General features: G+C 35.0%; 1 protein-coding gene and 1 pseudogene across 1 annotated transcript in view; both read right to left on the bottom strand.

Annotated features, from left to right (window-relative positions):
* Positions 1-8,818: 8,818 nt before the first annotated feature.
* Positions 8,819-13,017, bottom strand: LOC112504644 (annotated as a pseudogene).
* A 1,717-nt stretch (positions 13,018-14,734) lies between these two features.
* Positions 14,735-14,914, bottom strand: part of LOC112504645 (ent-copalyl diphosphate synthase, chloroplastic-like) — a 5,186-nt gene continuing 5,006 nt past the window's right edge. The window contains exon 13 of the mRNA XM_025108596.1: positions 14,735-14,908. Coding sequence (XP_024964364.1) covers positions 14,735-14,908 — 174 coding nt within the window. The remainder of the gene's footprint in view (positions 14,909-14,914) is intronic.

Raw genomic sequence — 14,914 nt, 5'->3', positions numbered from 1 at the left:
GGAAGCGGGTACCCGGAACCGGAACCGGTTCCCGGCGGTTCCGGTTCCGGTTCCAAAAATTTAAGAACCGCTCTAACCGGTTCCGGTTCCGGTTCCAATATCTCAAGAACCGCCGGTTCCGGTTCCGGTTCCGGTTCCTGTCAAAAAGGGCGGGTACCCGCCTATGCTCACCCCTACTCCCAATGTGCCTCTTCATCCTCCCACATCATGCTCCCAACGTGCCTTTTCATCCTCCCAAAATCAGACTTCCAAGACGTCGATTGGAGCTTTGGTTATTTTGATTTCACTCCTGTATAGAAGCTTATGTTCCCATTTAAACCCTAATGTAATAAACTGATATCTGGTTCTGTTTTCTTCTTTCATTCTCCATGCCTTCATGCCTTCAACCTGATGATTGAACCTTCATCTTGTCTGGTTCTACGATCGACATCTGGTTCTGTTTTCTGCTTTCTCTCTCATTGAGGCCCATTTTTAATTTAGGGTTTCTTTTTTGTTTTGTTTTGTTGAATTAAGATATAAATGTGACTTCTGATTTCCCAATACACCGATTCCAATCTCTATCTTTACCGTCTCCATTGCTAGATATTCTTCTTCATGCATCGCTATCCAGGTTTGATTTCTCCATCGCTCTTCATCCCTGCTCGAGTTTTCTCCATCTTAGCTCAAGTTCTCTATAATCAACTTTCTTGTGTAATTTTAATGCAACTCCTACCTTTACATGATGTGCTTTTTCTCTCTAGGTACCAGGTGACATTCTACGATTAAGGTTAAGCCCTTTAGTTTAGATTTGTTCCAAAATGGAGATGTACTTTGCTGTTGTTTTTTTAATTTTGTAAGGTTATATATCGTCATCTCTCCTTTTACCATTATGCTCTATTTGCTCCATCGGTGATCATTAGAAGAGGTACGAGAGCTTACTCCATTTCAATCAAATAACATTTATTGCATATCAGTGTTGGGTTAGTCATGAACGGTTGGATATGAGTTTATCAGTAATATTTTTTATTATACCCATTATATTCCGACTTATGTGAAAAAAGTAAATGAGAGTCTCGCATGGTGTTCACTCATTTATAATAGCTTATATGAAGCATTTTGTAGAGAGCTTTAATATGTAGGAAAAACAGGATTATAGATTTCAGGAACAAGGCACCTACGCCTATCGACGGAACTCTCTATGATTGCTCTGTTTCGACTCAGCAGTCTGGCTTGTAGATGCATTCCTCATGTAAGTTTGCGTTCGTCAATTTTCACTCGATTCATGTTATAAGCTTTCATTTGGTTCCTATGTTTAAATGTTTTTCATTTAGTTCCTATGTTTGGCTTAGTGGAATTGTCCAGACTAAGAGGACAATGGATGAAATAATCTTTTTGATGCATTGATGTAGTAATTCAAAGCACAATCGATAAAAACTACTACTTTCAATAACATTTTGTCATTGATTGCCAAGACTTACAATTATCTTTATAATTCTTGTATTACGACCACTTTCAAAATTTGTTCATAAAGACCTGAGTTTTTCAAGGACTTTTCGAAACAAGTTCATGACATTTTAATTCATGCTCTCGTTGACTTGGAAATTCAAAATCGCTGTCCAGCATTCACATCGGCCCTTCCCTTTTCCTAAGTTATCCACTATGCAAAGGGAACAACTTTTACCTGCCAATTTTACAAGTTCCTTACCAGATCAAAACTTTGGAGTTTTTGTTTACAATTTGGGTTGATATCAAATGAAAATGAGGCTCATTCTGGGTAGGGATTTCTCATGATAGTGTACATTCTAGTGATTTCTCATTCTGGGTAGGGATTTCTCTGATGTTGCACATGCATTACTTTATGTTCCTACACTAGCCTAATTTCTATAAGTGGTTAGATTTGAGTTGGTCATTGTAGATCATGTTCTTGATTTAGGAATGTTTTGTTTCAGCCGTTTCTTACAGTACAAAGACCCCCGAGCCCAAAGACGGTATCCTTTGGTAGACCCTGTTTGTGTTTCAAAGATCAGAAGATGTCTTGATGAAGACATTGATTTCCAGGGAGAGCTTCTGAACTTCAGAAAAGATGGTACTCCATTGGTGAACCGGCTGAGACTTGCTCCCATACACGGTGATGATGGCATAGTCACACATATAATATGCATTCAGGTATTTACAGAAGCCAAAATCGATCTATATAGTGTATCATACCCTGTTTTCAAAGAAACTTGCAAGAAGCAATTTGATCAAGTGACGGGTAAATACTCCCCAAAGAGTGGAGAAACGAAGTAAAATCAAGTGACCACTTTCAATATTTTGTCACTGATTGCCAAGACTTACAATTATCCTTATAATTCTTGTATTACGACCACTTTCAAAATTTGATCATAAAGACCAAATGGACAGATCCAGACAGGACCAAATAGACATTGTTCAGATTTCTCATTAGGTGTAGGCATCGAGGAACTATATGCATATTTGCACTTGGTGGTTCATTTATATCTTGACCAATTCTTTCAAATTTTTTGGTACTACATATTGATGCGTTGCATGAAGTTTTTTCTGGGTTTTTTCTGTTATTTATCTTGCAAGCTTGATGGATTGTTTTCAATTTTGTTGTTGATTTGGTGAAGGGGGATAGAAAATTATGTTTATACCAGCAATGATTTCAGGGGACATTGTAGCAGGATTCAAGGTTTCAGATATGTATGGAGTTGTTATGGTAAGATGTTTAATTTTGTATTTGGCTATTGTATTTCAACTTTTTTATTTTATTTTAGTGTTGGACCTGCTTTGGACTCTTGACTCTATTGTCTACATATACTTGAACTTAACCTTATCTTAATAACATTGACACAAAAGCCAAGTCTACTTTGTCTTATGAATTTATAAAGTATAATTTTATTTATATTACAATATGCGACAGTTATGACATTGCAAGAGATGTTAGAAAATGCAAAACTCTAAAACCACAATGCTTGTGTCGTCTATTTTTGAATGTGAAATCACAAGCTTATTAAAAATTGCTATTTCTTTTAATGAGCGACTGAGTCGTCTAACCATCACACTTGTTGTTTGGTGTAAACTAACTATTATATTCACTAAAATGCAAAAACACTACTAAAGCAACCATACATGTAGTTTTGTTGCTCACTTTAATATACTTTGGTGTTTCGTTTTTTATCACATATTATGGTGTTTTGGGTTTGCTGGTTTGCCAACTCTTGTCAAGGTTTTTCTAGAACCTATTTTAAAGTTTAAGCGATATTTTTGTTTTTTACGAATCAACATTATGTTTGGATGACCTTAGTCTATTGGGTTTAACTGAATTTACTACTTTATTATTGTTACAAAACCATAGGCATTGATCGTGCAAACATTTGATGACCTTAGTCTTACTGTATACCCTTGTTGTATATAATTTCTTGGATAAAGAGTGTTGATTCAATGATATTTTCACTTGTATCTCCGTGTCTTCTATTATAATTGGATTTTTTCCTCCCTAGTTGCTTTCAAGCAATCTCAAGTTGGATTTATGAAGAAGCGACGTGTGGATTAGACTTGATAGGAGTTGCTTTTTGAAGATATTAATTATCCAATTGATGATAGTCTTGGAATATGGTACTCGACATTAGTTATGATGTATAATCTATAAGCATAACCTCTTAAAACTTTTTGATTTATTTACTGAAATGACATGATAATGGTTATTGATATCAAAGTCCAAGAAACTTCAGTTGTTTCATCTCCATTTGAGAAGGCTTTTTAGCAACTCTTCTTTGCTCTTCTCTATAATTTGATTTTATAACACTTCTTTTCATGCTTTTAGGATTAAGAAAGGTCGCTAATATTATGAAGACAAAGAATCGTTCATAAAGAGGTTGGTTATATTCATTATGGGGTTGTTTACTTAACGCTTACCCAGTAAGGTCCAAGAAACATGGTGCAGAGATCTATAGCAATAAGGCCTACATGCATCTCATCATTTTCAATACAAGAGTGTATAGAGATGTATACGAAATGGTCTTTGATATGAAATTAGATCAAATCTGAGTACGATAACATCAAATAATTTTGCATTAATTTTTATTTATATGTACCATGTAAAATTCAATTGCTTTTGTCTTTTGAGTTAAAAAACAATGTATTTAAGGACATGAAACATAAATACTAAATTTATAGTTTTTGGACTTTAGAAATAAAGGTTGGTTATATCTTAATTTTTATGTAAAGAATTGGATAGCTCTTAGATGCATGGTTTTGAGAGGCAAAAAAATTATAATTTTATTTTTTCTCAAATGCTTTAATGATTGACATACAAAAAAATTGACATCCTGCTGCATTACGCGGGTACACAACTAATGTATATATATATATATATATATATATATAACTCTTAGAGATGCATGTGTCTGTGGATTCATTGGGTAAGCATGTAAATAAATAAATATATATATATAAATATATATATAGGTTGGTTATTATACAACCCTTGATATTTGTGCAACCAATACAACTCAATCTCAACCGGCCATTTTATTTGATTAATATGTGATTTCATAGAAGTTTTAATTGTTTCATAATATAAAATATGATCATAATTAATGAACCATATTCATCTTCCATAAATATTCAAATCATTAGGGGCGGACCTACCATATAAAAGGTGGGGGAAGGGACCCCATTAAAAAATTTAAAAAAAAAATGAATTTTCCTAAGGTGAGAAGTTGTCTTTTTTTACTTTTTACCATGGTTCTTCTCCGTAATTTTTTGTTAGGGCCCCCACCAACTAAAGAAAGTATCTTGAAATCAACCAAAAAACTGAAAAGTTTCTCGAAATCAATAAAAAAATCTTAAAAAATCCCTCGAAATAATCCAAAAAAACTTCAATAATCTCTTGGAATGTTGGAATTAGGCTAAAAACGCATCTGACGACTTTGTGGGCGTTTAAGCTATATTAAAGGTGCCCCCACCAGACCAAAATTCTGGATCCGCCACTGCAAATCATAATAAATGAACTCTCATCATTTCCATAAGTATTTCAATTTATTGGGTTGCATTGGTTGTACAAATGCTATGGGTTGTATTTGAAACATCTCTCTCTCTCTCTCTCTCTCTCTATATATATATATATATATATATATATATAGAAAGAGAGAGAGAGACGTGGGATCATGTGAGACCAACCTGTTTTCGTGAGACCCGTGAGACCACTTTTTTACACTTGAAACTTCAGTGTAAAATGCTATGAATGCTGTGAAGGTCCGGATTTTTTTTTACCTTCACAGTGTTTTCGCTGTGAATTTCAAGAGTAAAAAGGTGGTCCCACGGGTCTCACGAAAACAGACTGGTTTCACGTGAACCCAACTCTATATATATATCCAATCATTTCTATAAATATCTCAATTAATTGGGTTGCAAAGGTTGTACAAATGCACAAGGTTGTAAAAGAAATATACCCTATATATATATATACATATATATATATATATATATGTGTGTGTATGCATATGTATATGTATAACTTAGAGATGCATGTGTGTGTGGATTCAGTGGGTATTTAAGCAAGTAAATATACATGTATAACTATTAGAGATGCATGTGTGTGGATTCATTGGGTAAGCAAGTATATATATATATATATATATATATATATATGTATGTATGTATGTATGTATATGTATATGTATAACTCTTAGAGATGCATGTGTGTGTGGATTCAGTGGGTAAGCAAGTAAATATTTATGTATAACTATTAGAGATGCATATGTGTGTGGATTCATGGGGTAAGCAATTAAATATATTTACTGGTAGCAATGTGATGAGGCTGATGACACGACAAACCTTCTCCGTGGGCAAAAAATGCAGCTGATCAGGATGCTCAAGTATTGACTTTAGTCATAAAAATCTCCTCTTCCAAAATTTCATATTTTATGTTTTAAAATATATTAAAATTTGATGTGTCTTAATTTCATTGGTTAATTAGATACGAATAAGACGTGTGATTTTAGGACAATATAATTTTACTATTTTATCATTAATTACCGAGGCTCTAAAAGAGTTACCAATAATTAAATCGTAAGTAACGTCCTTCTTTGTCTCTAATTTATCGAAAGCAGCTCTATTTCATAAGCTTTATTCAGAATAGCAAGTAATGAACATAATAGCCTCCAAGCACTGATGATTCAACAAAGAGATGTGGGTTGTCTTTATTCCTTCCAACGGCAGAAGAGAAAGGAAACTACCACCAACCTTCTAGTCTTTTTCAAATCGCAGCAGAAACATCATACAAGAAAGGGATATAATCCACTGTCTCCACGGCTTGCTTACATAACGGACAAATAGTATTATCAAGGTCTATACCCATGTCTGCTAATCTTGCTTTAACAGGATTTCGACCTTGTAAAGCACTCAAGGTCTATACAGTAGATTTTTTATATTACATTTTATCACACATATTTTAAAGAATGTTATTATATCAAAATAAACTAAACCATTATTAATATCACTGTACAAAATCCAAAAATATATAAATCAATATTAATATCAGAAAGAGAATATGAATTTGAATAAAATAAATCTGAAATATATAAAAATATGATGTGTTTTAATTTTATTGGTTGAACAACAACGAAACGTATGATTTTAGAATAGTAGAATTTTATTATCTTTTAGTGCAATGGTGGGAATGAACAACATCAGCTGTGTAGAAACAATGATTTCACTACTAGAAAATTGGGTATTTGCGGCGGAAAAATCCGTCGGAGAATTAGAGGCGTATTTCCGACGGACAACAAAAGTTGACTTCCACTGGAAATCCGCTAAAAAAATAATCACCAGCGCCTCATTTTCCGGCGGCCTTATCCGCCGGAAACACTGTTTTCTGACGGATATGGCCGCTAGAAAAATTGACCAGTTTGGTAGTGTTTGTTTATGGATAATATGAGCTGTGTAGAAACGCGTATAGTTTTTTGATGGTATGTATATTTGCTACTCCCTTCAAGTAGATGGTATTAGGTATGGTTCTTTTCTAATACAATTTTAGAAAATTGATATATATGTGTATTAGTTAATGAATAGGAACACATTACTAAGAACTTATTTATTTTTTTGAAAAAAATCAAAATTATTGACGGATTTTCGTCGGTAATTATTTTTTCTTTTATTTTTTATTTTTTAGGCCGTCGGTAATTTGTTGGCAAAACGGTCGGTGATCCGTTGATGATGGTATCCGTAGGTGAAGTCAACCATCGGTGATCTGTCGGTAGATGTGTTCGTTGGTGATCCGTCGTTGATACGATTATACTTTTCCCATAATATTTCTTTCGAGGGACTGATGGATCCGACCTTGCCACGTATCACCGACAGTCTTTCCATAGGGAAAAGTCAGTTGTTTGGTACTGCTTGATACATACACATGGACTTATCTTCAGGAACCATAACCTGATGCAAACTTATAATTAGCATAAACTTTTGGAATTTCAAATTAGATGACACAATATCTATACTATCTTATAAAGCATTTGGCTAAAACTCTTAAAAACTCTTAAAACTCTTAAAAACTCTTAAACTCATTCATCCCTATCCGATTTCATTCCTATCCTATTTCATCGCCAACAAAAACCCAATTCCCTCCCTAAACGATTTCATCCCTATTCGATTTCATCGCCAACAGATTTTGAAGAATACGGATTTGATTTCATCCCTAACCCAGTTCGATTTCATAAACGCTAAACGATTTCATCTCCCTCCCTAAACGATATCATCGCCAACCGATTTTCAAGAATACAGATTCGATTTAATCCCTAAATATTCTGAGATGATATCGATTGAGATTATATTGACTACAATAGAATTTAGAGATGCATATATATTGCTTCAGACGCGGCCTGATTTTGGGTCTGTCAATTACTTCAAACAAGTGGCTAAAACCTCAATCCTCTCGGGTAAGTTTCTCTTTATTTCATGACCTAATTCTTGGTTGATTCATTGTTTGATCAATTAACAGGTCGGGTATGCATAGTTGAATTTTTTTCCATTATGATAAACTGTGATGCCTACTGATTTTTCTTCTTCTTGAAATTAAATATATTTTCAAATGAGATCGTTATATTTCAACTGAAAATTGTACCGTCAAACCATTTAAACCGTAAAAACGATCTGATTTAGTATTGGTTATACGATCTGAATTTTATTTTCGAACGCCCCTAATTTGTGCGTTGTCCATGCATACGCATACAACCACTATGGTAAAGGGTTACGACCATGGTTTCTTGCTCCAATTTTGACAATATCCTCTAGAAAAGAGGCATTACTAAAAAACGGGATTTTTCAGCGAGTTCATTTACGTCGGGAATCCCTTTGAAAATCCATTTCAATGGATCTATGATGGAATATGTCTGTCGTAAAATACTGGATGGAATTTATTTTCGACAAACTTTCTTTGACGGAATTCAAAATATTTCCGACGACATTTTTCGACAGATTTCTAAAATTAGTTAAAAAATATTTTTTTGAAATCATTTAATGCATTCCGTCGGAAGTTCTTAGAAAATTTCCACGGATATACGACGCATTTCTGAAATTAAATAAAAATTTATCTTTAATACATTACGTCAGAAATCCATAGCTGATTTTTCCACAGAAATTAGCGTTCGGATATTTCCGCCAGTGAAAATCCGATTTCTAGTAGTGAGAGGTGGTTAGTTCTTATTCTACTTTCTTTATAAGCGACAATATATATATATATATATATATATATATAATCAAATTTTCAAATACCCTTTTTATTGATTTCACTTTGGAATATGTTATGCAAGAATTAAGGGATTTGTCAGTGTTTTTAAAGTACAGTTTCGAACAATACTGTGGTGATATGAACATTTATTGTGTCTGTATCATAGTAGGCCTTGTAGAAGAAAGTTTTCGCGACAGTAAGGAACGTCTGCTTCAAATCCTGATCAAGATCATCGGGCGAGCGGCTGAGGACGAGTTGCATTAATTCTTGCATTCTGCACTCTATTGTTGCATTTGCAGCTTCACTGTCGAAGAATGTGACACGGTTCTCCTAATCAACAATATATTGAAAGATTTATTATCTCAATAGAATAAACAACGAAAGAATCTTGACTGAATTCAAAATGAATGTCTGAATTCGTTTATACCTTGGACTTATGGGACTGGGATATTTCGTGACAGAGGTTATTAGTGACGGTTGAAATCCGTTGGTATTGAGGATGGGCTAAGAGTTCYTTCGATGTCCATCGGCCATCGATCATGCTTATTGTTTGTACTATCAGCTCTGCTTGTTCTTCCGTTGCATCTCCTCCTCCTTGCCACCTCGTCAACCACCTCTCCCACTAATTTGAAAAAATGAAAAAGAAAAACATGATCATTAGCGACAACTAAATCCCGTCACAAAAGGTAATCGGCAAAGATATAACGAGCTTACTGCATGGTGAATTTGTGGATGGATGTCTCGACCACAAGCCATGAGTGTGTCCAACGCAAGCTCATGTAGGGTTCCTTGAAGTGCAGCCATCAACCCATGCCATGGTTTTCCATATCTGTGTTATCAAATACGCAGAAAATTAGCACTCGAAAAAACTATCACGAACCCCAACCACCTGTCACTCACTGATGGTCAGTACAACAAAAAAAAATTATAGAACGTCCAAAATGTAGAAGCGTCCTAAAAGGTGTCATATCCAAAAAAAATGTCATATCTAAAAATGTTACAATAGGTTTATAGGACGCTTTAAGGCGTTTTAACAAGTTTTTTAGAACATTTTTATAATATAAAGTGTCGTATTAACTAATTTTATATGACACTATCTAAAAAAGTATTCAATAAACACAAATGTCTTGTAAAAAGATGGGTTATAAATTAGCTAATATGACACTTATTCTAAAAACGTCCAAATAAATTTGTTAAAATGCCTAAAACGTCTAAAAACGTCCTATAAATCTATTGTAACACTTTTAGATAAGATGTTTTATAGTTTCCTCCTATTATAAACCTATATTCTATTCTATTAGGACACGCTTAATTAGACAATCTAGGCGTTCTATAAAGCCAATTTTGTTGTAGTGGCTTTGGAACCATAAAATAACAAGATGAAAACACACATGGCAGGACTAAGGGATGACGGCGTTTTTCTGAACTCGTCCACGAAATCTTTTCTATGCTCCATCGATAGCTGCAGTGAATCGAAGAACGATGAGATGGTGTTGACTAATGTGGTTGTTTTGGCCCACGTGATTCGGTCGTTGGACCTTTCTTGCTCGAAGACGCTGGCTGCAGCCAAGTAGTATGAGACCAAAAGACTTGTGGTATTGCTCATCCCAAACCGTCCCATATCGAAATCAACATACCATCTGTTTATGTTATCATTTTTAATCACSTAAACGCTTATAAATCATTGGAATTATTGAAAGAAAGTTGGAAACTTACTGCTGCATAGTGTTCCATTCGAGCTGRTGSATGGCCASACAGTTGTTGTAATCCAAYTTASCCATTTCAAGATACKTGTWATTGCTAACATTCCCCATCCTGCAAGATCCAAATAGATTGAATATATATATATATATATATATATATATATATATTGAAGATGAATATGGTTCATTAATTATGATCGATACTTTATATTTGGAAACAATCAAAACTTCTATGAAATCACATATTAATCAAATGAAATGAACGGTTGAGATTGGATTGTATTGGTTGCACAAATGTCAATGGTTGTATAATAACCGATTATCATTATAGTAAGTAGTAACGATTTTCTACTTTTGCAATAATAGTGGTTCTATCACATATACAATGGATTAATATGGCTAGTATATATCGGCTTATTCCTTAACGTTAATTTTGAAATCCATCGTAGATTGACCCAAAATCGTCCCTTTATTAGATTTTCAAGACATTGCATCATGAGCTATGTTAAAAATATATAACCATCCCCTCGCGTATATATAAATCCGAATCCATTTGATTTCTAAAAAAGATTACTAATCCTTAACTTTTCGAGCAATCCTTCATCCGTGGTTGTAATTGCTGAGAGGGTATTCCAATCAGCATCGTCATATCCTTCAAGGATATATAGCGATATCTCTCACGTAATGTAAACCTAGGTTTATGGTCCATCCGACGTCGCTTATCGTTTATGGTTTATACTCGGTTTCTCCTCTACTATCACCATTATTCTTAGATAGCTCGACAGAAGGATCATATGGAGTACATGAAGTCCTATAATCATTCCTAAAGCGTTCGTCTTTTGGTTTTACTACTTTTTATTCCAAGTACAACGTCAACCATTCCTTGAGCGTTCATGTCAAAATTACTTCAATGAATGCTTTTAACATGACATTAATTGTATAAATATCGAGCGCCTCCACGCGACCTTCTTGTTGCAACGAACCATTTAATTTACCAAAAACCGAAATCATGTCTATATACCAATTTCTCAACAGTTCACGTCGTCATGTATAGTAGTAGTACCTGTATAAGGTTTTTCCGATCCAGACGTCGTCCTTGCCTCCATATTGGTCAAGGTAACATCTTGCCTCAAGTCGACGCAAGCTCGTATACCATGGCACGTCTAGCGCGTATCCCACCTGTTGATTTCTGATTCAAATTAATGCCATCAAAAGTTTTATATGAACGTCGATCTGTCGCAAAAGGTGACATTTGCGACGGATGGTTTTCGTACAAATGAAGTTATTCTTGTAGCAATATTTGCATACCTCACCAGGCAAATCCTTCGCGATGATCCATTTATCAAGAAGCTCGTTTTTCGATTGTTTCTCCTTCAAAAATAGTTATACGAAAACTTCTTGGCATTGTTGAGGATTTTCTCTCCTGGAAAGAGCACCTGCGATGCCCGAAATAAATTGAACATCCCCGTGACGGCTTGTGTTGTTTGCCCAGAAAAACACACAAACTTTGCATCTTTTTCGAATTGTTGAAACACATCTATCACAAAAAACACTCATTTAATCTTGAATTCGTCACTAAAATTGAACATCGTCAACATATTCAATTTTCAAGCATACGCTCATGAATACTGACCGGGAGAAATTTCGTAACCACAATTCGCAAAAGCCTAAATCCCATCGCAGTGTCGTCAATATCTTGTACATTCGAGTTTTTCGCCCAACAGATCCCGTCCTTAGTCCAATACCTGAGATTTCCACGAATCGTTAATTACCATTTCTAGCGTTTCTTGAGATGTAAAAACAATAGATTTGGTAAAACAAATTAAAGGGAGCGGTTTTTTTTATCAGATTTGCACACCTGTAGATATATTCAACACCACGCTCGATCTCTGGCTTGAAATAACGAGAAATCCCAAGGCGATGAAGGCCTTCAACGACCCAAATATGTTTGAAAAGATCCAGCGGGTAGACATTCGGGACTAGATCATGATCATGAACAAGAAGATGATAAAATTCCATAAGTAGAAACCATCTTTTTTGTAGAAAAACAAAAGTGATACAGAAACCACCATGAAAACACACCTCCACCATTGAATTTGGTAACTGCATTTGTGAGATATTGAAGAGACTTCTCATCTTTAGTTTGCATGAGTGCAAAAGCAGTGGATGATGGTGAGAAGAGGAGTGAACCATCTTTGCACTGAAGTTTTAGAAGTTTTTCCCACTCCAAATCTGGCATTCCTTCCAAGCTATGAAGTAATCTTTTGGGCACTTTCTGCATTATGTTCTTCGGTATCCTTTTCGTCACGAAGAAAACATCGTCATTAATTAGGATCGCTTCTTGTAACAAGTTTTTCGTTTCTAATCTTCCAGAAAAAGAAGAAAAAAAGGAACGGTGTTTAAACTATAGAGTACTGACTTTGTGAGCTTCAAGTTCCGTCTTGCATAGATTTCTTCCAAGAACGGCCAATCTTCTCCGATTTCGATGCCAAGCTTCCTTGCAATGTTGATGAGTGACGGAAAAGCTACTTCAAAACGGATCGTCATATGCTCTTCATTCTCGTCTTCAAGTTTGCTTATGTTCTCTCTCAGAAATTGCATTCCTGTACAGGCATTAAATTGAGCGGTGCCTTAGGGGGTGTTTTGGTGGCGTCGTCGCATGGGACCTCCGATCATCCGGGGCCTCCAACAATTGTTTTTGTAAGTAACGAAACTTCAATATAAAACTTTTAGTATTTTCTATTTTTGATTCACTTTTAATATATTAGGGTTTTTTAGGCCCATTTGATTCTATCATTTTGTATTAAGGTTTTGTAGGGATCATTTAATTTAACTTTAAGGGCGCGTTTGGTTTGTAAAATGGAATTCAATGGAATTGAAATTCATTAAATGAATTTGACTTTGAGGAAATGGAATGGAATTTGATGGAATTTGACCATGGCTTGTGATTACGTTTGGTTGCATGGAATTGGAATGAAATTTTTAACGGAATTGGAATTTTTTTTTTTTTTGGTTCACGGAATTCAACTTTGGAATCGGAAATTAAATATCAACAAATGTCATTTTATGATTTTTTGTCATTTTTTTAAATTAAAATTACCATTAAACCAAATTACATTATTAACATCAGATAAAATTTGAAATTGTTCACTTATATTACTAATATCTGAAATTTGGACGAGGGCTAAGGAATTCATAAGAAAGGAATTTGAAATCCTTGGTACATCAAGTGGAATTGTAAAATCGGTGACCGAATGAATTGGTAGGAATTGAAAGGATTCCTTCACTTATAATATGTGAACCAAACATCATATTTGGAATTTGGTCAAAGGATTAGACATTCCAATTCCTTTCAATTCCCCCAAATTCCCATGATCCAAACAGCCCCTAAGAGTTATCGAGTTGAATGAACATTTCCCTAATTCAAATTGGACTCCTAACCATTTTTCTAAGATCTCTATGGGATACGTAATCAAGTATGGATATGAAAAAAATTACTAGTTTTACATATCCATATTGCTTTATTGTATCTGGCTTCAATAATAAAGAAAATATGTTGGGTTGTGTGGGAGAAAGTGCTCAACTGCAAGGTGAAAGGAGGGCTGGGAATTGCCAGCCTAAAAAGCCCTTAATCTAGCTATGTTAGGGAAATGGTGGTGGCGTTTTCGAAAGGACACAGGCAATTTGGAAAGGGAACTGTGGTTAGTATGTATGGCAGCTCGAGGGGGATTTTGAAGGAACAAAAGCAAAGGTGGCATATGGAGCTCGATTACAGAATTGCAAACAGATGTGATGAAGATGGGGATGGACTTCGACAGCATGTTCATCTGGGACCCAATGAATTCACAATGGAAATGGAGTCTGGAGGGTGACGGGCAGTACTCGGTTGCCTCGCTACGCAAAGTGGTGGAATCCATAGCACTCCCAAATCTGCTGGAATAGTGGATTCGGAGCAAGGTGAATGTTCACATCTGGAGGGTGAGGCATGACAGATTGGCGACTAAAGATAACTTGCTTAAAAGGAACATTAACATCCGGTACTTTGCCTTCTCCCTTATACTGGATCAAGTCTAGATCTAAAATAGGGAGTGTTTTCTGTTGGGAAGTTTGATTGAATTCCCCTGTCACTTTAGTCATAACCTGTACCTTCTAGCACCTCGCTAGTTCTTGTTTGCAATATATTCATTCCTTTTGCTATCCAAAAAACCAAAAACAAAGTAGCTATCGGAGTTGGATGTAATATTTTATGAAGATTTTGATTTTGGATACTCCAGTTTAGAAAAGTTATATCATAGTCGTTGGAGATGCTCCGATAACTTTAGATTACATGCTCAAACAGTACTTTGGAGATATGAACGTTTATCGTCTCGGGATCGAAATAGGTCCTGTAATAGAAAGTTTTAGCCACAGTTAGGAACGTCTGCTTCAAATCTTGATCAAGATCATCAGGTGAGTTGCTGAATACGAGTTGCACTAGTTCTTGCATTATGTGCTCTCT

The sequence above is a fragment of the Cynara cardunculus genome, unplaced genomic scaffold (assembly GCF_001531365.2).
Source record: "Cynara cardunculus var. scolymus isolate 2C unplaced genomic scaffold, CcrdV1 Un_Scaffold_6331, whole genome shotgun sequence".
Classification (NCBI taxonomy): Eukaryota; Viridiplantae; Streptophyta; class Magnoliopsida; order Asterales; family Asteraceae; genus Cynara; species Cynara cardunculus.
The sequence above is the reverse complement of the archived record's forward strand: the minus strand, read 5'-3'. Positions and strand labels throughout refer to the sequence as shown.